The following is a 27910-nucleotide window of genomic DNA, read 5'->3' on the forward strand; positions in this document are numbered from 1 at the left end:
GTCTTGAACTCCTCACCTTGTGATCCACCCACCTCAGCCTCCCAGAGTGCTGGGATTACAGGCATGAGCCACTGAGTCTGGCCTATGCCTGGCTAATTTTTAACTTTTTTGTAGAGATGGGGTCTCACTATGTTGCTCAGGCTGGTCTCAAACTCCTGAGCCCAATATCCTCCCACTTCGGTCTCCCAGAGTGCTGGGATTACAGGCAGGAGCCACTGCACCGGCCAGAACCGTACACTTTTTTTTTTTTTTTAGATGGAGTCTTTGTCACCCAGGCCGGAGTGCAGTGGTACAATCTCACTGCAATCTCTGCCTCTCGGGTTCAAGTGATTCGCCTGCCTCAGCCTCCTGAGTAACTGGGATTACAGGCGTGTGCCACCTTGCCCTGCTAATTTTTGTATTTTTTTCAGTAGAGACAGGATTTTGCCATGTTGGCCAGGCTGGACTTGAACTCCTGACTTCAGGTGATCTGCCCGCCTTGGCCTCCCAAAGTGCTGGGATTACAGGCAGGAGCCACCACACCCAGCCAGAACCGTACACTTTAAATGGATGAGTTGTGTGGTATGTGAACTGTATCCCAATAAAGCTGGGGTAAAGCATTTTAATACATTTGTGTGACTGTCTGACCGGCAGTCAGTCTGCATTTGTCATGAATGCTTAGAATCCCACATCACTAAGCCGGGCCTCTGTGGTCTAGATGTTGCAGAAGAATTGAGCCGTATTTAGAGAGAAGAGTCCCTGGTCTCTGAGCTAAGCCCTGGTGCTCAGTGTGATTATTCTGGGGGCCCCGTTTGCATGTTTAACACGGAGCACAACTGCTACACCTTTGCTGGGCCCCGGACCGGGGAGGACAGGGTAAGTGTGCGTGTCTCTGGCCTGACGATTAGGAAACTCAGGCATGTGAGGTTAAGCAACAAGCCTGGCCTCACTCAGCAAGACAAGTGGCAGCCAGGAATAGTGCAGGGCTCCCAGCTGTGTCTGGCCCGCCGTAAACACCCAGCCACGCCACCCTTCTTCTGTCTGATTAAAAAGGGAACATGAAATAAGAACCAGGGCTCAGGCTGATATAGGAACTAATCCTGCCTCTGCATTCCAAGTCGTGCCGTCTGGGCCCGAAGGGAGCTGGGCTGGCCTTCACCAGTTCCCATGTTGATTTCAGGTTCACCTCCCTGGACACAGGCACAGAGATGGAGTTCATTCGCTCCAATGTGTTCGCTTGCATTTAATAGTTTCCATCGGCCGGGCATGGTGGCTCAAGCCTGTAATCCCAGCACTTTGGGAGGCCGAGGCCGGCAGATCACTGAGGTCAGGAGTTCGAGACCAGCCTGGCCAACGTGGTGAAACCCCATCTCTACTAAAAATATAAAAATTAGCCAGGCGTGGTGTGGAGCACCTGTAATCCCAGCTAGTCAGGAGGCTGAGGCAGAATTGCTTGAACCCGGGAGGCGGAAGTTGCAGTGAGCTGAGATCACACCATTCCACTCCAGCCTGGGGGACAAGAGTGAAACTCTGTCTCAAAAAAAAAAAAAAAAAAAGTTTCCATCGTCCAGGGTCAACAGGGCTGCTAAGGACTCAGACTCAGCGTCATGCCGGGGAACCTTAGCAACAGGACAGCTGAGGGCAGTCTGGTAGAACTGGGGTACCAGAAGGCTGGGGTGTCATAGAAGGAGCTGAGACAAAGCACAGGGTCAAAGGCTGGGTGTTTGAAACCAGCCTAGCTCTGCATCTTCCCAGAAAAGTGACCTTTGGCAAGCCCCTTGGTCCCTTCTGTGGGGCAGTGTCCTCATTGACTGAAGAGGAAGAGCATACTTGAAGGGTCAGCAGTGGCAGGAAGGGGCCTGGACAGCACCGGAGCAGCTGGTTGTGCCCTGTGATCTTGATGGGCAATTTTTGGACTGTCACACAGTAAAATATTTGCTTTCATCCTATGCCCAGACCCCAACCAGGTGGGAAGCCGTTTCTGTGGGGGCGCCCAAGCAGGATAGAGGATGACCAAGAGAACCACCAAGCCAGAGGCGACAGAAGATCACCTGGGCTGTTAGAAACCTCCGAGGGCCTGTAAGTGCCACAGGCCATCACACTTTTTTTTTTTTTTTTAGATGGAGCCTCACTCTGTCACCCAGGCTCTGGAGTGCAGTGGTACGGTCTCGGCTCACTGCAACGTCTGCCTCCCGGGTTCAAGCGATTCTCCTGCCTCAGCCTCCTGAGTAGTTAGGATTACAGGCACATGCCACCATGCCTGGCTAATTTTTGTATTTTTAGTAGAGACAGGGTTTCACCATGTTTGTCAGGCTGGTCTTGAACTCCTGACCTCATGATCCACCCACCTCAGCCTCCCAAAGTTCTGGGATTACAGGCGTGAGCCACCGCGCCCCGCCAGGCCATCAGCTTTTTTGTAGTTCCTGATGAAACTGTCTTCTTTTGGGCTCCAAGAGGGGCTTTCCTGTTTGGCCTCATGGCCCAGCCTACAGCAAGTCTCTGTCCCATTTAAAACCGCCCCAGAGCAGAAGAGGCTCTCCTGAGAAGTGACTTCGAAGGTGGGAGGTGGAGGTGTTATGGGGTTGCTGTGCAGCTGCTTCTCCCAGACCCTGGATGTCTCAGGCAGGTGAGCCTGGCCTGGCCCAGACAGCCGGCTCTCCCAGGCCCGGATTCTGGAGAGGAACCCATGACAGCTGGGCAGAATCTACTGTCTGTGCCTCTTCTCCCAGTCTGGACTTCTAAATTTCACCTGCTGTCAGCTGGAGAGGCTGGAGGGCTTCCACTATGTGACTAAATGCCACTTGGAATCCACTTTACTCACAACCTCCCTCCTTGTACATTTCCCTCTTGAAACTGTTACCCACAGATTCAGCTGCGTCTCCCCGTCTCCCGTCTCACTGCGCCTCTGCATGAAGGCTTTGCTCTCCTGAGCTCCTGAGCTTCTGAAACCCTGCTATCAGGTTAGGCCTACACCCCATTCTCTGTACACACACACACACACACACACACACACACACACACACACAAACACACACCATAGTCTCTTATGGGCAGAGCTCAGGAGCCGACTCCACATCGAGAAGCCAAACCACGACAGTGAACTGCACCACCCAGAAGCCATCTGCGTGGAGCTCAGCCAGCAATGCCTGTTATGCAATTTCCTGCTTTGGTGTCTCAGCCCCAGGAGGCAGGATGCAAGCGCCGTTGGTTTGCTGCAACGTGGAGAACCCACAGAAGACCCAAATTCTGATGCCCAGAGTGCATGGGGCCTCCCTGTCCCCGTGGGGGTGCAGAGAAGCCACTGCCCACCCTGGATGATGAGCCTGTGTGCGGTAGGTACAGCAGCCGGCCCCTCCTCAAAGGGAATCAGATGGGCTCATTGTGGGCCAGAAAGAACTGACGGCCCCGAGACTTCCGCGGTGGAGAGGGGGGTGCACTTCCTGCCCAGGGCACCCAGGATGGGGGAGCAGAGGCCTGGGACCTTCTCAGTAACAGTCACCAATGTTATTGGACACTGCACATGGCCCCACAGTCTCAGGCTCAAGACTGGGAGTGCGCCATGGCGAGAGGTGGCTCTGTGGCCAGAGTTCGAGTCCTGGCTCCACCTTCCCCTAGCTATGTGGTCTCAGGCAGCTCCTTAGCGTCCACTCTCCCCGTTCCTTCGTCTGTGAAATGGGGGTGGCAGTTAACACCTCCCTTGTGGGGTTGTCATGAGGATTCAGTGAGTTCGCACCCAGAAAGAACAGGGAGTTTCCACTGAATCCGCCAGGAGGCAGCTCCTCTGAAACTCTCCATTTTCTTTTTCCTTTTTTTTTTGAGACAGGGTCTCACTCTGTCACCCAGGCTGGAGTGCAGTGGTGCAATCTTGGCTCACTACAGCCTCCGCCTCCCAGGTTCCAGTGATTCTCCTGCCTCAGCCTCCCGAGTAGCTGGGACTACAGGTGCCCGCCACCACACTGGGCTAATTTTTGTATTTTTAGTAGAGACGGGGTTTCGCCATGTTGGCCAGGCTGGTCTCAAACTCCTGACCTCAAGTGATCCACCCACCTCGGCCTCCCAGAGCGCTGAGATTACAGGTGTGAGCTACCACACCTGGCCAAATCTCCATTTTTCCATACAAAGTAAGTAGGGCTCAGAGGGACTGAGTGTCGGGCTCCAGCTCACATAAACGGCCTTGAACCTGTGGTCTACCTTCAGAGCCCACAGCTACTCCAGGATCTCCCGGGCCCCCACCCATGCTTACACAAGAAAGCTCCATTCATAAGATGGTATCCATTCAAGGCTGGGGCCCCACAGGACCCCTCAACAGCTGCCGGCTGAGGGCAGGGCATGGAGCCCCTATCCAGACTGACACTGTACTGCTTGTCCCCAGGAAGACAGCTTTGCAGGTCCAAGTTAAGGGTCAATCTAAACCTTAATCACCCTTGACATAGGGGTTTTACTGTTCCCCAAAAAGTCAAGCTGCCCCCAATTGCTAGCTCCACCTCCAAGCCCACCACCCTCCAGGCAGGGCACTGGCAGGGGTACTTCCGGGTGCAAGGCTGAGACCGCAGGGCTGCTCTCGCTGGAGCTGGGGCTGTGAACAGAAGCAGCTGGAAGGAGCAGGACTCAAAGGCTGGCTCCCTCCTCCCATTTCCCAGGCCCTGAGCACCGGGATCCCAGCCTCAGCCCATCCTCCTGCCCCCCAGATACGTTCACCCCCGCAGCCAGCACTGCTGAGCCACCCACCCCAAAGTGAATCTCTACTTCAGAAACATCCAGGACCTAGCCAAGCCTACTTTAAAATTACATTTTATTTCTCTTTATGAATATTTGCTTTTTGTTTTTTGTAAAAAAAAAAAAAAGGTTCATTTTACATCTTCTTCAAGAGTCTTGTGCCTCCTGGTAAGTGCATTGGTTTGTTTCACAGTACTTTCCACGACCAAGGACGGTTCTTATTGCTGGAAGGAGTGAGTGGATGTCCACGCCAGGGCGGGGCTGGGGGACATAAGAGGAATCGGGGCCCTGGCAGGAAGCCTGGGGCCTGTGCTCCGACATGAGCAAGGAGGCTGAGGGAGCAGACCGGGGCTCAGCTGAGCGTCCGTGGCCGGACCTGCAGCCTCTCCAGGGTCTTCCCAGCCCTTCTTCAGTGAGGAAGGAAGGGCGGAAAGAAGGGGCACGGGTGAAGGTGGGTCAGGGGGCAAGGTGGGCTGGGGGCCGGGCATGCAGTGGGAGGGGTGCTGGCTCCTGCCTCGAGTGTTTGCTCTCACTCAAGAAATGTGGGTTCAGGGGTCCTTTACCCCCTAGCAGCTCAGGAAGCCCCTTTCCATTCTGGTCTCCAGCCCCACCTCCGGGAAGAAACCGGCAGCCTGAGACCCGCTTCCTGAACCCCCAGGGTCCTGTCCCTGCTTTAGTGCAACAAAGACCTGAGTGGAGAAGTCTCCAGTGAATGAAAGCTGAGTCCCAGCCCCGTCCCCATCCGTCCTCAGACGTGCAGCTGGGACCCACTGTTCCCCTAAGGCTACTGCCTTTTGGGGTGGCACGGCCTCCATCCTCACAAAAGAGAACCTGCAGTTTCTGCAGGGAGGTCCTGGCCCCCACCAGGGGCCCCCTGAGCACCTTGCCAGCCGGCAGCTCCAGCCCAGTGTGTCCCAGGACAGCCTCCTGGCACGAGCTGGGCCCGGAGACCGACGGCAGAGGCTGAACGGTCATTAAGCACCCCTTGAATAAACGCAATAGCCCGTGGACGAAGGAGCAGGGCAGGGACCTCGGTGCCCACACCATCCCACGCTGTCACGGAGACTCTTACAAGTGGCTCATCTGCAGCAGAAATGGATTATTTTTCTAAATGGACGGTTTTCTGTGCTTCATAATTATTAGGCTGAGTGTGGGTCCCGGGCGGGTAGCTGTGGGCTTGGCGAGCTGGAAGGAACGTGGCTTCAGCGGGATGTCCCCTAATAGCCCCTGCAAGCGGCCACAAGGCCGACCCTACTCAGAACCCTGGCACAATGGGTCAGTATTAACTAAGCCCTGGGGCTCCAGTGGCCTGGGAGCGAGGGAGGGCAGGTCCCAGGGATGGGCTTCCGGACATCTGTCCTCACCTGTCACTCTCCACTGTGCCAGCCCAGCCTCCAGAGTGGCTCTGACCCCTCTCAACCATAAGCCCACCCAGCCCTCCCAGCCCTTGGCCTGGATTCACCTATTTGAGGACAGGAAGCAGGGGCTCGGCCGACTGCCTCCCAAGACTTCCCTAGAGCTCAGGTACCTTCCACCTCCATCACTGCGGCACCCAGAGCCTGACTGCACCGTCCCGCTGCCCTGAGGGCCTGGGAGGGGCGCCCCTGAGAACGAGCCCTGTCTTGGCCCTTTTACAGTACACCAGGGGCCAGCCAGCCACAGGGGCCAGGGCCCATCTGATTCAAGTCTTAAAATGCCCTGCAAGAAGGGACATGAATGCCTTCCTTACCTTTGAGACTAACACTGAGGCTGTGTGTCGGCGGTCCGGATGGCCGGCCCCCAGGCATTTGGGACCAGTGTGGATGGAGAAGGAAAAAGCCACACACCTGGAGGAAGGGCCAGGGAATCAACTGGGGGTGGGTCCTGAGGACTGAGAGGGTGAAAATTCCCTGGGCTCACAGGAGCCTGCCTCTCTCCTCCTAGAGCCACCCAAGGGAAGTTAAGGCTGCTGGGAAAAGAGGGGAGAAGAGGCCAGGAGGCTGGCAGAGCCACCCCCCAACCAGAGCTCACAGCCCCTCTCCGCAGGTGCGGGGATGCGACCTGGGGGTGGAGGGAGAGAAGGGGCTGTTCAGGCAGAATCTGCCTGTGGTTTTGTTTCTGCCAAAAAGAGTGAGCAGCTGGTTTCGGGTCTAAACGCCCATCCTCACCCTTCTCCCAAGACAACCGGGAAGAAGGGCTCAAGAGACCCTCGGGGGCGACCCCACCCCTCCCTCCACCTCTGGCAGAAGAGGAAAAGTCCGGTAGAAAAGAGATCCTGCTTTCTTTCTCCGATTGGTTTTCTTCCTTTAAATTCAGCTTAAGGCAAAAGTTTGGCAAAGCAAGTCTACATAAGGCCGCATGACAGAGGGCGGAGGGACCTGGGGGGAAGGCCGGCCAGCGCCACAAATCGGCAGCAGTGCGGATCTGTCTCTTTGATCGGGGGCTGGAGCTTCCCTCCTAATCAGCTCCCCCTCCTCCTGCCCCTGAGCCCCCAAAGAGGAGTTTTTTTAAAAAACGGAAAAAGCAGTGTTTCAGGGAATCTGTTACAAGTGAGCGACTGAAACTGAGAAAAAGGAGAGGCAAGGAGACCAGAGGTCACCCTGAGGGCGCACGTGGGGTCTGTCTGTCCCACTTAGATCTCCCCCCTCCCTGAAAGGAAGCAGGTGCCAAGAGCCGGGGAGGCCTTCCCGGGGGCATCAGCACAGTGAGATCCGCCCGCTGGAGAGGATAGAATGGTTGTATCTTGCTGAATGACTGAAGAGTGAGTCTGAATTTTGTTTTCAGCGGTATTATTATTTGCGAGTCTAACCTAGCGGGTGGCCCTGGCTGTCACCGGTGCTTGGGCGGGATCACCACCAGTGGCTGCCCATACTTGGGCCGCCACATGAGGACCTGGGCATCGTTGGCATTGGGCTTGACCAGGGCGCTGGGAGGGATGGGCTCGTTCTTGCTCAGGATTTTGGGCTGGTCCTGGGCGATGGGCTCCCGCAGCCGGGCGCGCTGGCCCAGGGGCCGGTTGGGGTTCACCTCGATGCTGAGCTGCATGCGCCAGTGTAGCGTCTGCAGGATGATCATGTCGTTGGTGGAGGTGTTGGTGGCCACCAGCCAGGTGGTGAAGCTCTGGTCCCGGTAGATGTTGGTGAGCTTGGCCACGTTGCTCTCGCTGACGGGCACGGCCCACGTGACGCTGGGGTAAAAGTTGTCATTCATGCTGATGATGAACTTGGAGTCCCTCTTGGTGGGGCCCACGATGGTGCAGGTCTCCGTGGTGTTGCCGTACCAAGGGTAGTTCACCCCGTCCGAGTCGCTGATGGCTTGGATCTTGCCCTCCTGGAGGTCGGGGAGCTCCCAGCTGGACCTGAGGACAAGGAAGGCCAGTTCACTCACTCGGTCACTCAAGGAGGGCTTTCTGTGTCCCCCTGGCAGGCCAGGGGCTGTCCTGGGCCCTGAGGACGGGATGGACCCAGCAGACCACCCGGTCCCCTTTGACGTTCTGGGGGCGGGGGGGTCAGACAATAGCTAGGAGTCACTGTCATCACTGCTGCTGTTATAATCATAACCCTAAGACAGAAGAAGGTGGCCAGCCTGGCCCAAGTTGCCCTAGGGACATACAGATCCCACACTCCCATGTGGCCGTGGATACAGTAGCATCTGGGAGCCCACCCCAGGCTGTAGGGGCCCCTTACTTTAACATTACAGGCTCACAATCTTCTCCATGCAACGCCACCCTGCAGACACAGAAAGCAAAGCGGTGGGCTGGGGGTGGAGAGTGAGGCTACATTTTCCTAAGGACATTTGGCCAAGCGGTGGCACCCGGGACCCAGGCGCGTTTCCACCAAGGCACCTGTAACAGGGAAGCTCAGGACACCCTGTGTCCACTGTACCTTCTGCCCACCTACGTGCACAGCGGGTACTCCCAGGAAAAACCTACTGTTAAAAATGCATTCTTGGCCGGGCGCGGTGGCTCACACCTGTAATCCCAGCACTTTGGGAGGCTGAGGCAGGCGGATCACTTGAGGTCAGGAGTTCAAGACCAGCCTGGCCAACACGGTGAAACCTCATCTCTACTAAAAATACAAAAATTCACTTTGGGAGGCCAAGGCGGGCGGATCATGAGGTCAGGAGTTTGAGAACAGCCTGGCCAATATGGTGAAACCCCGTCTCTACTAAAAAAAATACAAAAAATTAGTAAGGCATGGTGACACGTGCCTGTAGTCCCAGCTACTCAGGAGGCTGAGGCAGGAGAATCACCTGAACCCGGGAAACAGAGGTTGCAGTGAGCCGAGATCACGCCATGCATTCCAGCCTGGGCAACAGAGTGAGACTCTGTCTCCAAAAAAAAAAAATTAGCGGGGCATGGTGGCAGACACCTGTAATCCTGTAATCAGGAGGCTGAGGCAGGAGAATTGCTTGAACCTGGGAGGCTGGGTTTGCAGTGAGCTGAGATTGTGCCACTGCACTCCAGCCTGGGTAACAGAGTGAGACTCTGTCTCCAAAAAAAAGCACTCCCAACTGGACGCAGTGGTTCACACCTGTAATCCCAGCACTTTGGGAGGCCAAGGCTGGCCAACACAGTGAGACCCTATCTCTAAAAAAAAAATGCATTTCTGTTCCTAGAACTAATCACAATAGCCAAAAGGCAGAAGCGCTCCAAGTGTCCAACGACAGATAAATGGATAAACAAAATGTGCTATATACATACAATGGAATGTTCTTCAGCCTTAAGAAGGAAGGATGTTCCAACACAGGCTACAACACAGATCAACCTTGAGGACGTTATGTTGAGTGAAATAAGCCAGCCACAAAAAAACACATACTGTGTGATTCTACTTATGTGAAATCCCTAGTGTTGTCAAATTCATAGAGACGGAAAGTAGAACGGAGGTTTCCAGGGGCTGGGAGAAAGAGGAACGGAAAGTTGATATTTCTTGGGGACGAAGTTTCAGTTTTGCAGATGAAAAGAGTTCTGGGCGGGGTGCAGTGGCTCACACCTGTAATCCCAGCACTTTGCTAGGCCGAGGCAGGCAGATCACCTGAGGTCAGGAGTTCGAGACCAGGCTGGCCAACATGGTGAAATCCCGTCTCTACTAAAAATACAAAAATAAGCTGGGCGTGGTGGCGGGCACCTGTAATCCCAGCTACTCGGGAGGCTGAAGCACGAGAATTGCTTGAACCTGGGAGGCAGAGGTTGCAGTGAGCCAAGATCACACCACTGCACTCCAGCCTGGGTGACAGAGCCAGACCCTGTCTTTAAAAAAAAAAAAATTAATAATAAAATAAAATGGTCAATTTTATAAAATGTTACATAGACTTTACCATAATTTTAAAAATGCATTCCCCTACTTATGCATCATATAATGTTAACAGTTAGCAAAACTGGGGCCGCCGTAGGAGGAATGACTAGGAACATGATTTTGCTAATTTTCCTGTTCATCTCATTGAAAAGCTCACTCATTAGAGTAACACCTGCTTAATGGGCATCTCCTGCCCAACCCCTGAACACCCCAGACTCAGGGAACCTGCAGGCAGCTCAGACAACCTCACTGTCTGGAAGTACCCAGCAATTCCTAAGATCTGGGGGGAGCCCCACAGCAGCAGGCAGGATGACAACAGGGTGAGCCTGCTCATTCATTGCCCTGCACAGATGGAGAAGCGGGCCAGGGTCTCTTTGGCCACTGGGGGCCTAGTCTCCTATTTCAGAAGGAAACGCCCACTCTGTCCTCACACAGTGCTTACACTTGCTTGGAAAAGATTTCCGTTTTTTTGGTTTTTCAGGGCAGAAAGCAAACTTGCATAAGGAACCCCACTTTGGCCTTGCCCCCCTTTCATTTGCAAAGAGCTGAAGGTCTGGTTTGGGGGAGCAGGACTGAGCAGCAAAACAGCCCTCCTCTTCCTGACCCCAGCCTTGGGGTTTCCTTTCCTTTCCCAGTCCTGAAACTCCCAGGCCCTGGCTCAGGCAAAGACAGGTGAGGAGCCTCCTAGGCCGGCAGACAGCACTGCGTCACGTGGGGCATGGCTCAGGGCCAGGGCCAGGGCCAAATCATCACCAGGCTGCGTGGATCCCTCCACCTGGGGGGTGCGGGGGGTGCAGTAGCTCAAGGGCACCTGCAGCAGCCCAGGGTCCACTGTCAGCCCCAGGTACTCGCACTGTGGTCCAGTCACAGACGCGCTGAGCCTCCACCACCTCATCAGCAGCCCACGGACAATCCACCAACATCTGCCTGCCTGGTTTTTGTGATGATTAAATGTATTGATACTCACTGCCTGGTGCAGCCAACAGCAGTCAGTGGAAGCTTCTGGAGACCCTTTGAGGGTGGCATCAGCAGTTAGAGGTGTGCCTCTCCCAGACCAGGTAGCCCTAATTTGACCCGCAGCCCTAATTTGACCTGAAGCCTTTTCTGACCCTTTTTTTTTTTTTTTTTTTTGAGACAGAGTCTCACTCTGTCACTCAGGCTGGAGTGCAGTGGCGGGATCTCTGCTCACTGCAGCCTCGGCCTCCCAGGTTCAAGTGATTCTTCTGCCTCAGCCTCCTGAGTAGGTAGGACCACAGGCACCCACCACCACGCCCAGCTAATTTTGTACTTTTAGGAGAGACGGGGTTTCACCATGTTGGCCAGGCTGGTCTCAAACTCCTGACCTCAGGTGATCTGCCTGCCTTGGCCTCCCGAAGTGTCTGGGATTATAGGCATGAGCCACTGCCCCAGCCAAATTATTTTTATATGAACTTGTTTCTCTTCTCTATTAAATTTCTATTGAGTTTTTTAACGCTTTTTGTCCACCATTCTTTTGATTACAGATTTTATTGGTATTTTTCTTCTGTTTCTTTTTGGTACTTATTGGGGATTTAAACATTCTAATTCTGTTCTCTTAGTAGTTGTCTTTGAAATTTTCCAATTATTTTTAACTTAAAAGTCTAAAGTTAAGCAATATCTTAACCACCTTTCTCCTTTTTTTTTTTTTTTTTTTTTGAGACAGAGTTTCACTCTTGCTGCCCAGGCTGGAGTGCAATGGCATGATCTCAGCTCACTGCAACCTCTGCCTCCTGGGTTCAAGCGATTCTCCTGCCTCAGCTTCCCAAGTAGCTGGGATTACAGGCATGTGCCACCATGCCGGACTAATTATTTAGTAGAGATGGGGTTTCACCATGTTATTCAGGTTGGTCTTGAACTCCTGACCTCAGGTAACCCACCCACCTCAGCCTCACACAGTGCTGGGATTACAGGCGTAAGCCACCATGCCCTGCCTAATTTTTATATTTTTTTAGTAGAGACGGAGTTTCACCATGTTGGCCAGGCTGGTCTCAAACCCCTGACCTCAGGTGATTGCCCACCCTGGCCTCCCAAAGTGCTGGGATTACAGGCATGAGCCACGCGCCCGGCTGTAAACAACCTGAGATTTTCAATGCTGAGACGGCAGAGCCTTGAACCACGCTCAGGGCCCTTCTGAGTGCAGGCCCCAGGCAGCTGTCCAGTCTAGGAGTCCAGCAGGCCGTTCTCCTCCATGGCTGTGGGCAGAGGCAGGCAGGGCCACCTGTCACACTCCCATCCTCCTAGGGACCCCAAAGGATAGCAGGCAAGTCCAGGCTGGAACCCAGACGTCAGAATGCTTCCCGGGCTGAAGTGGCTTCCTCAGCCCCCCGCAGCGTACCTGTTCTGAGTCCCATCATCACCCACCCAACAAACATCTGCAGGGTACCTACTTTCCATGCGCCATGAAGACCTGAAATGGGTGGACAGAGCCACTGGCCTGGCCGGCAATGGGGAGGCCTGTGTCTCCGGGACACAGCGCCATCCTGGACTCTCCCTCGCCCCTCCAGGCTGTGCCCCTTCTCCTCCTCTACCTCCGCGGTGGCCTTACCCCTCTCTGGTCTCCCAGCCTCCTGCAATCTGTTCCCCCCCCAGAAGCAGCCCAAAGGATCTTCTAAAAACACCAATCCGATGGCATGGCTCCAACCCTGTTAAACCTGCCATGACTCCCCTATGCCCTTAAAACTGACGCAATTGAAGCCTAGAGCCCTGCACGTGTGCACACATGCACATGCACAAGCACACACACATGCATGTACACACACGCCCTCCCTGGGATCCAGGGCACCAGCCATTCTCAGCTGCTGCAGTGGGCCATGCTCCTCCCTCTCAGGGCCTTCTACCGGGAGCAGCATCATCCTCGTCCTCATCCTCATCCTCCTCCTCCTCCACTACCTTTTCCTCCTCCTCCTCTCCCCTCTTCCTCTCCTCTCCCCTCTTCCTCTCCTCTCCCCTCTTCCTCCTCCTCTCCTCGCTCATAGCTGCTCATCACTCAGCTCTGCAACCACCACCCCAAAGAAGCCTGCCTGGACCCTCCACATGGGCCAGGTGCCTCCCGCTATTCAACGCCACTGGATCTCATCCCACTGCCCCGTGGCCTGTTCATGAGGGTGATTAAATACTGATGCACTCATCTGCTGCCAGTCTCTACCCCAGACAGACCATGAGGCCGTGAGGGCAGGGCCAGGCCTGCCTCACCCATCACCACATATCTGGGATGTATCACAGCACCTGGCCCAGCTTCAGGCACCATCAATGTCTGTGGCCAGGATCAGTGGCTGTCAGTGCATGCTGGGTCTCCCCTAAAGCCCACAGGGCATCTCTGTGAGGAGTCCAGGGCCCCCAAGGTTGCCCTGAGCTTCTGCTTATCCTGCAGGGCTGCAGCTGCAAAAGCCTCTTGTTGGACGGTCACCTTAGCACACGGTGACAGCAGGTACCACTCCCTGAGCACACAGGCTGCGCCGGGCACCACACCTCCCTGGGGCTGGGGCTGGGGCTGTGGGGTGCATTTAACAGAGGAGACTTAGGGTAGTTAGAGGCCGGGTCCAAGGTCACACAACTGGGAAGTCACTGGACCAAGGCCCCCAACCTGACCCAGCTCTTACCCCACCAGCCTCTAATGGAACTTAAGCGATCCTCTCACCTCAGCCTCGCAAGCTGTTGAGAGGAGCCACCACGCCTGGCCTGATCACCTTTTAAAAGACTCAACTATGGGAGTCTGAGGCTGGAGGTGAGGGGGCATCGCTTGAACCCAGGAGGTCAAGACCAGCCAGGGCAACAAAGCAAGAGACCCTCGCCTGTACGAAAAACTTAAAAATTAGCCAGGCATGGTGGTGCGTCCCTATACTCCCAGCTACTCGAGAAGCTAAGGTGGGAGGATTGCTTGAGCAATCAGGAGGTCAAGGCTGCAGTGAGCTAGGATTGCACCACAGCACTCCAGCCTGGACAACAGAGACTCTGTCTCTAAAAGAAACAAAGTCAACTAAATTTAGAAACACCTTTGAAATAACAGGTTGAATATGCTGTATATACAGATATACAGATATATGTTCTAATAGGCAGTAAATATGTTGCATTAAAAGAAAATTTAGCCTTAACCTTAAATGATTTACTCAGATATTATCCCACCTCCTACAAGTGGCTCACATTGGGCACCTTAAGAAACACCTCTACAGATAAAGACTTGAGGCTCCAGGCCAGGCGCGGTGGCTCACGCCTGTAATCCCAGCACTTTGGGAGGCCGAGGCGGGCGGATCACAAGGTCAGGAGATCAAGACCATCCTAGCTAACATGGTGAAACTCCGTCTCTACTAAAAATATATTTTAAAAAAATTACCCGGGCGTGGTGGTGGGCACCTGTAATCCCAGCTACTCGGGAGGTTGAGGCAGGAGAATGGCATGAACCCGGGAGGCAGAGCTTGCAGTGAGCCGAGATGGCGCCAGTTCCCTCCAGCCTGGGCGACAGAGCGAGACTCTGTCTCGGAAAAAAAAAAAAAAAAAAAGACTGGAGGCTCCAGGGCAAGGGTCTGCCCATGCCACACAGTCTCCCGCTCAGCCCCTCACACAGGCCGGGCAGGAAGTTAGGAATTATACCTACTCCCCAACAGTATGGATTTTATAATCTGATAAAATTTGCAGAAAGTACTCATTCTGTAAAAGCTTTACAATTTTACAGAAACGAATGCCCAAGAGCCCCCATTCCACACTGGACAGGCATCCTGGGTTCCTGACTTCCCCCCGCGCTGCTGCCCCCCTGGGCTGTCCCCACCACCACCGGGTCACCAGGCCCTGCTCTCCTGGCCTCCCCAATACCTGCTCACCAGCTGAGGGAGGGGCTGGAGGTCTCGCCTCCTACAGGGCCTGCGCACGGGGATTACCCCACCACAACAAACCCCATTCCTTCTGGGACCCAGACACCTTCTCCCTGCCAACCCCACTCCCCTTAACCCAGGCACAGCCGTGGATCACTGGCATCTAACAAGGGGAGGAAAGACCAACAGAGCCTGTTTAATTTTAGTTATAAAAGAAGTGCTTGGCCAGGCACGGTGGCTGACGCCTGTAATCCCAGCACTTTGGGAGGCCAAGGTGGGCGGATCACGAGGTCAGGAGATCGAGATAGAGACGGGTGAAACCCCGTCTCTACTAAAAATACAAAAAAATTAGCCGGGCATGGTGGCGGGCGCCTGTAGTCCCAGCTACTCAGGAGGCTGAGGCAGGAGAATCACTTGAACCCGGGAGGCGGAGCTTGCAGTGAGCCGAGATGGCACCACTGCACTCCAGCCTGGGCGACAGAGCGAGACTCCGTCTCAAAAAAAAAAAAAAAAAAAAGAAGTGCTCTTAGGCCGAGCGCGGTGGCTCACGCCTGTAATCCCAGCACTTTGGGAGCCAGAGGAAGGTGGATTGCTTGAGGTCAGGAGTTCAAAACCAGCCAGACCAACATGGTGAAACCCCGGGAGGCAGAGGTTGCAATGAGCCGAGATAGCACCACTGCACTCCAGCCTGGGCGACAAGAACGAAACTTCCTCTCAAAAAAAAAAAAAAGAAGAAGAAGTGTATCAAGTGAAAACTGAAACCTACCTCCCCATGCGCCCCTCCCCATGTGCCCCACCTATCTGGTAAACATCCTTTGAGACCTTGCTCTCTGCATACACACACAGGATATGTTCCCAACTTCAGTATTTTCTTTTTAACAAAAATGGGTTACTACCCTACATATTGTTTGATAACTTTAAACAAAAATGTAACAACAATGTATCATTTCCCCACTTGTCTTCATCGCCTGTGGCCCTGCCTCAGAGTCTGCACTGCAGACAGACCATAATTTCACTCCCCCTTGAGGGACCCTTGAGTTGTTCCTGGCTTTTTGCTATTAGGAGCCGTGCTGGAGTTAACACCCTCACGTGTGCTTTTTTTTTTTTTTTTTTTTTTTTTGAGACAGTCTAGCTCTGTTGCCCAGGCTGGAGTGCAGTGGCCCGACTTCGGCTCATGGTAACCTCCACCTCCCAGGTTCAAGCAATTCTTGCACCTCAGCCTTCTGAGTAGCTGGGATTACAGGCACGCACCACCACGCCCAGCTAATTTTTGTATTTTTAGTAGAGACAGGGTTTCGCCATGTTGGCCAGGCTGGTCTCGAACTCCTGACCTCAGATGATCCGCCTGCCTCAGCATCCCAAAATGCTGGGATTATAGGCGTGAGCCATCGCGCCCGGCCCATGTGCATCTTTATGTGCTGCTTCTCTTCTCCCCTTCATGTGATCATTAACTCACTTGTTCAGTAGGTTATTTTTTTGCACGCCTCCGATATGCAGGCCCTGAGCTAGGGGCATAAAGTTTCTGCAAGAGGCTCTAAAAGTACAGGCTGGGCGCAGTGGCTCACGCCTGTAATCCCAGGACTTTGGGAGGCCGAGGCAGGTGGATCACTTGAGGTCAGGAATTCGAGACCAGCCTGGTCAGCATGGTGAAACCCTATCTCTACTAAAAATACACACACACACACACAAAAAAAAGCCAGGTGTGGTGGCAGGCACCTGTAATCCCAGCTACTCGGGAGGCAGAGACAGAAGAATCGCTTGAACCCAGGAGGCGGAGGTTGCAGTGAGCCAAGATCATGCCACTGCACTCCAGCCTGGGTGACAAGAGCAAAACTGCATCTCAAAAACAAGTACAACCACCGAGCTGAAGGGCTTGCACATGTGGACGGTAACAGGCACAGCTGAGCTCACTTCTCAGCATCTTCGCCTGCCTCAACTGTCCTCCCACAAACAACAGGTGAAGATGCTTCCTTCCCCCGAACACTGGGCACGACTGATCTTTTTCAATGCACCCAACTCCAATCAGCAAAACAAAGGATGTCAGTATGTAACTTGTCATTTCCCTGATTACTACAGCTGTTGAGTGGCGCCTCACTTGGTCTCCAATGTTTGTTTCCAGTGCTTGGAAGGTGGATGAGGGCTGCAGCAACCACTTGGCCAGGGCTGGTCCTGGGGGAGCTCTCTTTAGGCTGGGTCATCCCCCCTACTTCCTCCCACCCCAAAGCCTTGAAACAAGGACTTCCCTCTCCCACCCACCCCGCCCTTGCCTCCGCCAGGGCCCAGCAGATGGGGGAGGCCGCCTTCCGGTTACAGAGAGGAAGCCTCCTCCTCAATTGTTCTTTGCACAACTGACGCTCAGACCCCGGCTTCAGGAAGAGGCCACGTGGTCAACAGGGACATTCCTCCATGGCCTGTCCCCAGATCTGCTGGCGCTGAGCAAGACTGCTCTGGCAACCAGCTTCAGGTCTTAGAAGCTGTGACCACATCATAAAATGAGGCCTTCCTGAGCTCCTGGTGAGGTCACTGGAAGACAGCAGGTGGGAAGGCGCCCGAGGCAGCCATTCTCAGTGTCATCCCAGCAGGGCCGGGTGGCACCCAGCAGTCCCTCCACCCCTGCCCTGTCCTTTCCCACCAGCATTTTTTTTTTTTTTTGAGATGTGGTCTCACTCTGTTGCCCCAGCTGGAGTGCAGTGGTGCAATCACAGCTCACTTGCAGCCTTGACCTCCCCGGGCTCAGGTGATCCTCCCACCTCAGCCTCCCAAGTAACTGGGACTACGGGCACATGCCACCATGCCTGGCTAATTTTTTTGTATTTTTTGTAGGGATAGGGTTTCACTGTGTAGTCCAGGCTGGCCACTGGCCTTTCATAACACAGTGACAGCACTCATGCTATAGACAGGTATCTGAAACCCAGGAGAAGGGATAATGTAACAACAGCAACAAGACAGCCACCTTTCCGCTGACTCTGACAGGCATCGCATAATGAATAAGACATTATTCGTATTATGATTCATAGCTATGGTATTGACGGCTACCATGTATTGAGTGCCTGGTATTCGTGAGGTGCTGGGCTAAGCTCTTACCATCACAACCCTACGAGGGAAGACTCGTATTCCCATTTCATAGATGGGAACAGTGAGGCTTGGAAAGGTTAAGAGGCTGGCCCAAGGGTTGGGAGCTGGAGTTCACCCCCTGCCACACATGGGCATGGAGCAGTGTCCCCATCCACCCAAAGAAACCCTTTCTATCTGAGCTGCTCCCCCTCCTCCCCGCCCAGTCTGCCCTTTGGCAGAATCCTGAGCCATAAACTGCCCCTGACCTTGGCCTTGGCCATGGGCGTGGCTGTGGGCCAGGTTCCCAGGGGGCTCCAGAGAAGGGCAAACCAGGGACAACGTGGAACTTCTCCCACACAGGCGAGAAATTGTGACTTGTCACTTAGAAGACTCTGTGCCAGCTGACAGGTGGCAGTTGAGGAATTGCGGGGGCCGGGCTGTGGAGGCAGGTGTCTCCAACAATTTGGATTGGGGGGGTTGGCTTTTAAAGCGATGTGGGTTGGACCCAAAGCCATATAGAATCCTCTCATGCTGGCACAGAGAAACTCACTCTTTTCCAGCTCTGTCTGTAAAAGTCAGGGTATTATTGAGATGGTGGTTTGTTTTTTTTTTTAATTGTTCCATTTCAAATATTTCAAACCCAGAATGTCATTCTAAAAAGTTATCCTCCTGGCTTAGGGATTAATTTTAAGCAGGGATAACGTTTGGGGGTATTATGGATTTTGGTTAAGTATTTGGAATTAACATTTTGGATACAAGCCCATTTGTAAAGAATGAAAGCCCTAACCTAGCTCTCGCTACCTGGCTGTCCCTTCCCCGGGCCACTAAAGCACAGGGCCTGGGTTTCATTTTAAGGATGTGAATTGTCTGGGTCGAGTCCAGCGGTTCTCCACTAGGTGTGATTTCATAGCCCCTCCTGGGGACATCAGGCCCTCCCTGGGGACATTATTGACTGTCACAGCTTGCGGGGATGTGCTCCTGGCATGCAGTGGGTAGACGCCAGGGATGCTGCGCAGCCCCCTACCATGCACAGGACACCCCCCACCAGCACAGAGAGAATTACCTGACCCTGGGCCAGGCAGAGCAGAGGGACAATTCTGGGCTGGTTGGGGTTTCTGGTCACCCCAACCGCTGTTCCCTTTCCTTCATGCCACAAGGCTTAAAAACTCGGAAAATGGAAGTCATCACAAGGGGCCTGGGGCAGGGGAGACAGGAAGGGGGTTTTAAATCCCACCTAAGGCTCACACCTGTAATCCCAGCCCTTTGAGAGGCCAAGGCAGGCAGATCACCTGAGGTCAGGAGTTCGAGACCATCCTGGCCAACGTGGTGAAATCCCGTTTCTACTAAAAATATAAAAATTAGCTGGGCACGGTGGCGCATGCCTGTAATCCCAGCTACTCTGGAGGCTGGAGCAGGAGAATCACTTGAACCCGGGAGGCAGAGGTTGTAGTGAGCCAAGATTGGCACCATTGCACTCCAGCCTGGGTGACAAGAATAAGACACTGTCTCAAAAATAAATAAATAAAAATAAATAAAAATTTAAAAAATAAATAACTAAATCCCACCTAAATGCTTCTATTTCCATTCAGCAAGGAGCTAAAGCAAGGCCGCATCCTGGCCTTCTCCATGAGCCCTTCAAGGGTGCAGGTTGAATCTGGGACTCTGTTCTTTGGCAACTCAGCCCCTTAGGATGACTCTGTTGATTACCAGTAAGTACTCGGCAGCCTCCTCCTCTATGTCTCAGCCACGGGACGGTCACCCATACTGACCTCTCGCTGAATCCTCACAGCAGCCTACGGGAAGTTCTCCCCCTCATGGACGGACACCAAACGGAACCCTGGGGGCTGCCTGGCCAAGGCCTAGGAGCCAAGACACGTGGACCCTTCTGCCGGACTGCTCCAAGCCGCCCCTCCCAGGAAGCCTCTGACTCCGTCCTGTCCCTGGGACTGGTCCCTGTGTATCCCAACCGGGATTACACAGCCAGTGCACCCAGGGAGAACGAGCTGGGTGGGACACAGAGGCTCCCTGAAGCGAAAGAGGAGTCCCGAGAGCGAGAGGGAGCAAAGAGAAACATCAGGGGCAGACAGAGAACAAGGAAAATGGCCTGGAGCCACTTTAAAACGCAAGCTCTTCACGCCTTACACTGCTTTAAAAAGTTTTAAACTCAGGAAGTGGGCCCTACGTGACAGAGAAAGATTCGGCCTGGGGAGAAAATTCACTACACGGTGTGGCTGACATCTGTCCTAATTCTGTAGTTTCAGCCACTCACGTCTGATAGAATAACAGTAACAATCACAACACCACTAAGGACGATCCCCATCCTATTACTGCCTGCGGTAAGTATTCACCACGAGCTTGGCGCAGGGCTGACTGCATGGCAAATTTGGTTAGCTTGAGTGATTCTCACAATAAGCCATGGGAAAGGGGTTCTTGCCAGCCCCAGTTTGCAGATGCGTAAACTGAGGCTCAGAGCAGTAAAGGGACTCGGCTAGGGTCACATCCTGGAAAGTGGCAGAGCCTGGCCTCCCGCCCAGATCTGCCTAAGAAGGCATGAGGCTCTTCCAACCAGGAAGCGAGGACTGGGACAGGGAGGGCAGGGTTGTCTCAGGTCCCAGTCTCAGGCCTAGCTCTAGCCACATCACCCGCACCTACTCAGGGTCACCAGATGGAGAACAAGTCTTAGACAAGACATCGGAAGCCCATGTGCACAGATGGGGAAGCTGAGGCTTGGAGTCTGTACCTTGGGTCAGGCCTGTGGGCTCCCCACCACACGTTGCACCAACCACATTAGAATCCAGTCCCGACCAGTGCTCATGTCTTTCCAAGTTCAGAAGAACCCACTGGCTTTTCTACCCCTTCCAGGGAAGAAACTAGGCTTAGCCCAAAACCCTGAGGAAGACTTTTGTTTCTACAACTGTCCCGGATGCCTTCAAAGCCCGAGGAGGTTTCTGGGCTTAAGGGTTCTTAGAAGAGGTCCTCACTGCATAACTAAGAATCATGTTTCCCTGCTTAGAACAGAAAGGCATCCCGCCCCCCCAAAACTGGATTACTAGCTGCTCTTGAGACACAAAGGGGTTGGCACAGAAATCAGGCTGGTGGAGAGAGCTGGTGAGAGCCTCTAGATGTACCCCCCATGTACCTCTTTGGGACAGTCACTGTCACATGCTAGATTTAAGGGTTACTGTGATCCTCATGTTTCCTTTAGAACATTGGAGTCATTAAGTAGAGAAGCCACCAGACTTGGTGTCCCGCCATCCTCCACCCCTCTCATTTACAGATGGCCCACGAGGTTCTTAAATCTGTAATAAGTTCCAACTCCTGGGGAAATTCTCCTCTTTTCCCCACTTGCAAAACGGGGACGTGAAGCTGCACAGGGTAGACACTGAGAGAGGTCTGGGAGTGCCGGTGGCCAGTCACGGGGCCGCATGGGTGGGCTGCCCGCTGGGGCCTGCCTAGCTCTCTCCAAAGGGCCCTCACGCTCAGAAACAGCTATTTTCACCACCCCTGTCTTAGGGTGAACCTTCAGGTTAAGTTACTCTCCCAACTCTGCCTAAATGCAGCTCTTTCCACCCTGGGGACGGCCTTCTCCGGGGTCAGGAAGCAGGCCAGGAAAGGAGCCCCAGGGTCCCAGGGTCCTCACTGGGACCCCCAATACCCTAGGCACACTCTGGAGACCAGGCTTTGGGGCTGCAGAGGAGAGGCTCCTCTTTGCTGTTCCTGTTCGGGCCTCGCCAGAGGGACACTGGACCTGTCTGCATAAAGCGGTCTTCTGCCTTGGAGACAGAAAGTGCTACACTGTGAAGAAATCGGGCTTCTAAAACTAACTGTGCTCTCAAACACAGTGCCGTTTGGAACGGGGAAGCACTCCCCCAGGTCCTGGCATGCACTGGTAAAAGCCAGAAAGATAATTGAGGCCCAATGGCAAAGCCCTGAACACACCGGTCTGGGAGTTGCAGAGTGCCTGGATGTCTGCCATGGGCCCCCACAGGGCCAGAGGCCTGGAGGGCAGCCCTGCAGCCTCTCTGGTGACCCCTGATGGCACTGACACTCCTCAGGCGGACGGCACACTTGCTCTGCCAAGAAACACTGGGAGTAATGTCTCTCTGCTTTCTCGGCATCTTGCAGGGAAGGACGCGGGAACGCCGGGGGGAACAGTGGCAGGGTAGAGTGCAGGACCGTGACTCCAATCTGGATCCACAGGCAAACTTTTAAGGGAGCCACTGGGCCAATGAGGCCACCTGCATACCTGCCTAAAGCTTCCCTCTGGCCTCGGTCCTGTCTTCATGGTATCTCCACCTTCCCCCTATCCGCGGCCCCCCCACCAGGCCTCCAAGCTCGGCCATCCCTAGCAGTTCCCAGAGCTGGCTCTCGGCCGTACTCACATGCCCTGCTCGCCGTACTGATTGTAGAACTCCATGTGGCTGCACGCCTGGATCCAGCCAACTACCCAAGTCTCCTTCTTGGGGATGGGCGGCATGACCACCTGGGCCGAGGCCCGGAAGTGGGGTGTCCGGTAGCGGAGCACCACGCTGGAGGACTCATCGATGCTGGTGGGGACGGGGTCGATGGAGGCTTTCACATCAATCACCGTGATCCCTTCCCGGAAGACTCTGGCTTTGCCTCCGATGCTCTGAATACAGCCCATGGCACACAGGAGCGCTCTGATCTCCAGGGAAGGCCAGCAGTCACAGAGAAAACCAGGCATTGAAAGGACAGAGACTGCAGGACCCAGTGCAGACGGCGCTGCTCTCCAATCTCAACTCTCAAGACCGATATCCATAGGATAGAAAACTCACTGAGTAGATGGGGGTTGCATATATCACTACCGCGGCCTGTTTATAAATAAGGATTCTGCTGCATTTCACGAGCCCTGGGCTCTCTCTTCTTCTCCTCGCAGTGGACAAAAATCACCGATATTCTTTGGGTTAAAAAAAAGTTTGCAGTTTAATGAATAATTATGTGGTTCTGACATCCAGCCCTTCTGTGCCTCACACGCTGGGACGGCAGCTCGCAGACTCTCCCTGAAGTCTTCGGAGGAAGCAGGCGAGCGCCGCCAGACTCATAAATAAGGAAGGCTCTGTCCCCGCGCGGTCGCGCCACCCTCGCGGCAGAAGCCTGACTTCCTGCCCTCCGGCCTTCCGCACGCGCTCCCTCCGGGCCCCGCACCCGCACCCACCCGGCGCGGCCGAATCAATTGCAGAGCAGTTTCTGTTCACCCGGCCGAGGTCCCGGCGCTCTCGGGGCCAGCGCCGACCCGCGGCTTCCAGGAGGCGAGCTCAGTGCTCCCGCCGCTCGCCGGTGCCGGGAGAGCGCGGCGCGGGTCCCCGTCGGCGCCCACTCGCGGGCGCGGGCCGGACGTCCCCACGTGGGGGCGCCGCGTCCCCTCGCCGCTGTCGCTGCCGGCCGCCGTGCAGGGTCCCGGGACTGCGCTCCAGCCGCCGCTGCCTGCTTCGCCGCGGCCGCCGAGGACCTGGTGGGAGGTGGAAGGGACAGCGCGTCAAGGCCAGCCTCAAAGTTAAGCCGAACTTTGCTGCGGGGGGCGCGCGGGGGCGGCGACGCGTGTGCGCTGGGCGCGGGCTGCGGAGCTGACGGCGCAGCTCTGGGCGGTCTCCCCGGAGGCGGTGGCCCCCGCCCCCCGCGCCCGCCCCGTCAGTGGCGGCCGCACGACCGCGCGCACCAGCGAATAATCGCCGCCCGTGACATCTCCGCTGATACGGTCCCGGCCGGGGGCGGGGTGGGGGGCGAGCGGCTGCCGCTGCAGGGGGCGGCGAGCACTTGCCCTGCGCTGTCCCCACCGCCGCGCCGCCAGCGCCAGGTGCCCCTTCCCCACCCTGGTCCCTCCGGCCCCCTGGGCGCAGGGCCACCCACCAGGGCCGTCGGATCCGGCGGGCACCCCTTTCCCGGCTGGGGTCCTTCGGCCCTCGGAGGGCATAGTGCCCCCGCCCCGCCGCGTCAAGCGCCTCTGTCGCTCCTCTCCAGCCGCAAGCAGCCCCGGGTCCCCGCGCGTCGGGCGCGCTCGCTGCTGCCGGGGAACTTTGGCGCGCACGCCCCCACCCGGGCGGCGCCGCCGACTCACCTGCCCCAGGGGCCACTCCGCTGGCCCGGGCAGCCGCTCTCCGGACGCCCCTGACCCGGCCGCGAGCACGTTCTTGGGGCGCCCCCACCCCCTTCCCCGGGCACTGTCCCTTGGCTCTACTGGAGTCTGGGGCCGGCGTGGGCGCCCCCGGCCCCCACCCTCCTCCCGGCTCGGGGCTTCGGGGGGCGGGGGGCGGCCGGGGGCGGAGGGCTGAGGCTCGGGGCTCTCTCGCCCCCACCCCGCGCGCCTCCTTTATTTTATGATCATTGTGAGCGCGCTGTCGCCGCTCAGCCCCGCCGCCGCGCCGCAGCCGCCTGGCGCGCCCCGCGCTGCCTCGCTCTGCTGCAGCATCGGAAAGGCAACCGGGTCAAACTTTGCAGAAACTCGGCCCCTGCGCCGGCCCGGCCCCCGCGTCCGCTCGCCGCCGCCGGCCGAGCGCAGCCGGCGCACGCAGGGACCGCCGCCCGCTCGCCAGCCCCGCGGGGATGCAGGTCCGCAGGCGGCGGCGGCGGCGGCGGGCGGGCGCCGCCTCCTCCTCTCCGCCCGCCTTGCTCTCCACCCTCGCTCCCCGCACACAGCCCGCCCTCCCCCTGGTAATCCCTCGCTCCCCCTCGCTCCCTCTCTCTGCAGCTGCTCGGGGAGCTGAGCCTCTCCTTGAACAAACGACATTTCCTTTTTTGCCAGCCCCCGGGAATTCTGGGTAGTGTAGTTCCGCTGCTGTCTCGGGGCCAGGTGGGCTGCTCCCAGTGCCCTTTGAACTCTATGCACCAGAGGCTTTCTCGGGTTCGGAGCACCCACAGAAGGGCTCCCTTGCCCTGGGGTTCCTGACCGCAGGGAGACAGTGGCTTGGTGGAGACAGAGCGGGGGCTTTGTAGGCTCCAAGGCTGGGAAGATCGGGGGGAGGGGAGAGCAGTTTGGGGAGAGGTGGGTCCCCTCCAGCAGGTCTGCTGGTTGCCTGTTGGACCCCAGCTGTGTGATGAGCGCTGTACAGAGCATCATCTCAGTCACCGTCGGCCTCCCTGTGGAGGGAGACTGTGATGATGTGCACTGCACAGAGCAGGCACCCAGAGCTGAGAGGCTAGGGGATTTGCCCAAGGTCCTTCCCCCCGTCCCCCCGCAGGGGTCCCAGTGCAGGGGCTCAAAAGGAGCGTGAGGCTGTACAGCCATGGGAGAGCTATGAACCCCACCCCTACCTTGCAGCCAGCTGTAGGGAAAGCCCAAGCAACTTGTGATATAAGGACATCTGGCAGCTACATTAAAGCCACGCTCTTCCTCCCCACCCCATCCCCATGACTCTGACTTCCACTGGTGCCCACAGCCGGCACAGGGCAGGTGCTTCCCGCCAGTCCCAGAGCCAGAGCACGCTGAGTGTGTGAGGGCAGGGCTGGAGAGACCGAGGGGCTGGCCACTGTTGGGTCTCTCCTTTGAGGGGTTAACAGCCAGGTCATCTCACAGCAGCACCGGCTCAGCCATGGAGCAGGAAGTGGCTGGCTAGGGTGGCCTCCGCCTCTCACCCAGCCACACCCTCACCCCAGCACTGCTATGGCCCATGTCCCCAGCTAATGAGGAGGTGGTCCCTTTCCAGTTCAGCTGATAGGTGGCTTATTCCTAGTCCCACTGACTCGGGCCAAGGCAGGGGACCCAAGCCAATGCCACAGAGATGGCCCCCTTGGCCTGTTGGACACAGGAGAACCCCAGACAGTGCACAGATTACATCAGGGCTCTTCATAAATGTCCATTTCCAGGAAGAAGTCTTCGCTGGCCTCTTCACCATGTGAAGTGGCCTCTCCCTTCCATGAACTAATGGCCCCCACAAAACCTTCTGTCCCTCTGACACTCACAGGGCCTTCTGCACCTCTTGTGCCATCAGATAATTACTGCACTACTCAGTTTATATGTAGGGAAGATATTCACTTTTGAGATGTCTGTTTCATTTCCCCACTCTCATCACCCCGACAGCCTGGCCAGGGTGCTCTGTGAGGGTAGGAATGCTATCCTGGAAATGAGGTGACAAGTTCAAGTGCTCAATGAACAGGGGCAGAGCTGCACGTCCCTCTCGTGGAAAGGACAGGGGCCAGAGCCCTGAACCGCCTTGTGAGCAGTGAAGCTGCTGGAGGTGATTTCCCGGGGGTGGGCTCTCTTCAAGGCCAGCTGGGAGTGACAGTGCCCCCGCCTCAGTCCTGGGCTCCGCCTGGGTTTGTGAAGCACCCACTGTGTGTCAGGCGTTACATTGAGCAGGCACTGTCTCTTCTATTCTTGACCTTGGCCCTGGGCAGTGGGCTCCACAGACAGAGAAACCCAAAAACCCGGGGATCAGGGGATAGTGACTTCTCAGAGGCTGGATGCCAGCTCCGATCTGACCAGCTTCAAAGCCCACATTCAGCTTCTTCACCAAGCACACCCCACTTACTAGCCAGGGCCAGGCCCTCAGAACTAGGATGGGACTGATCACTAGGAAGTCCTACCGGCAGAGGTGTGTGGGCGCCCACATGGTGAGGACTTGGGAAGTAGAAGACCCCTCTCCCTTAACCTGCTCCCCCTTGACATCACCCCTGCACAGGATGTCATCTCAGTCTGCGGGAGAAGGGACCAGGAAGCATCAGTCCATGGGCCTGTTTGTCGGCTTTGAGCTGGGGGGGCAGCTCTGCCAGGCAGAGGGTGTGAATGGGCTCGGCTCCTGCGTGCACTCCCTGCCCTGGCTTCTGAAGCGCCCACCAGGGTTCCGGCGGCTTCCCCAGCTCGCGGCCCCTCCAGCCCTGCCGCTTCCCTACACAGCCCTTCCTCCTGCTCGTCATTTTCCGGAGCTCCGTGGGTGTTGGGCACAGACCCACGGCAGCCTCAGCATATGTGGAAAGCTCATGACGCATCCACGCGCGTGTGAAGTGCCGGTGTCTGCAGAGCAGAGGAAGGGGACATCTGTTTGAGTCATTGCCCAACAGCACAGGGCACTCCCATTGCTCCCAGGACCCTTTCCGCTCCCCCAAGCCTCAGGCTCCCTGGACTCTGAAAAATGAGAAAGAGGAGGGGTGGGGAGACACGGCCCCAACCCCCACCCGGGATGGTGAACAGTGGGATGGCCACTTGGGAGCTCAAAGTGTTGTCAGTGGGAGGACAAGGCCCTCAATTCCTGACACATTGGCCCAGAGAAGTCATGAAAACCCAAAGCCACACAGCAAGTCAAAGCAGAAACAACACTGACCCTGCCCAGCTGCAGGGACCTGGGAGGTCTTTGGAAAGAGATCGCTGTAGCGTCTCCTTGCAGGCATCACTGTGAGCTGGGGCTTTGCACACAGCATCTTCATGTCTTTCCACAATGATCCCAGACCTGATCCAGAGAAACCCAGTGATCAGGGGTTGCCCCGACCCTGTCATCATCCCATTCTACAGATGAGGACACTGAGGCCTGGTGAAGAGGGAGGGGTGGATGGAACCAGGTGGCCTGGCTCTAAGACCCAGAGGCTGGATGACTGGGATATAGTGGGCGCTCTCACCAGCATTCCTTGCAGTATAGGGACCTTGTTTTCAGTGGCCACCAGAGACAGTCCCGAGGCTCTTTCTCTCACATGGACCACTCTGCATTCAGAGTTTCAGCGGGTCCTCCAAGGGCTCACCACCTTCAAGGCTGGGGTCATCAGAGGCCAAAAAGGAACCTCACGAGAGGGAAAAGTTTTTGTTCTGCAGATGGAACTGTTCGGTGCTGGAATTCTGTTGCCCTGGGAGACAGCGTTCTCTCCCCAACTGTTGGGGACCAGACCGAAAGCCAATGACAAAGCTTGGAGTGTCCACCAGGGAGGTGGGTGGGGCCAAAGAGCCAAACAGGTGTCTGAAGGTGGGAGATATTGAGAGGCTAAGTGGCAGATGGAGACGTAGGACATGTCTGCATCCCTGACCTGCCTAACTGGGACAGGGGGCAGGCTGGGCCTGGCCAGGGGAGTAGGAACAAGATCTCAGAGAGAGGTGGTCCAGCAGCCTCCCCTACAGGTAGGGAA

At 56.0% G+C, this 27910-nt stretch overlaps 1 protein-coding gene across 4 annotated transcripts; it reads right to left on the bottom strand.

Moving 5' to 3' along the window:
* Nucleotides 1–4810: 4810 nt before the first annotated feature.
* Nucleotides 4811–27590, bottom strand: FAM78A (family with sequence similarity 78 member A). Of its 4 annotated transcripts, XM_054520725.2 has the most exons (4): nt 16703–16983; nt 10936–10979; nt 9801–9922; nt 4811–8032 (listed from the first exon to the last, which is right to left on the bottom strand). In XM_054520725.2, exons 1-4 carry the CDS (start codon nt 16848–16850, stop codon nt 7504–7506), a joined length of 843 nt encoding a protein of 280 aa, XP_054376700.2. In that variant the 5' UTR covers nt 16851–16983; the 3' UTR covers nt 4811–7503. The 4 variants fall into 4 exon arrangements, with proteins under 4 accessions (XP_054376700.2, XP_054376698.1, XP_002820356.1 ...); XM_054520723.2 differs by lacking the exons at nt 9801–9922; nt 10936–10979; nt 16703–16983 and adding exons at nt 22228–23315; nt 23922–24412; XM_002820310.6 differs by lacking the exons at nt 9801–9922; nt 10936–10979; nt 16703–16983 and adding exons at nt 22228–23315; nt 23714–24151.
* Nucleotides 27591–27910: the final 320 nt, after the last annotated feature.

Source organism: Pongo abelii, chromosome 13 (assembly GCF_028885655.2).
Source record: "Pongo abelii isolate AG06213 chromosome 13, NHGRI_mPonAbe1-v2.0_pri, whole genome shotgun sequence".
NCBI classification, from domain to species: domain Eukaryota; kingdom Metazoa; phylum Chordata; class Mammalia; order Primates; family Hominidae; genus Pongo; species Pongo abelii.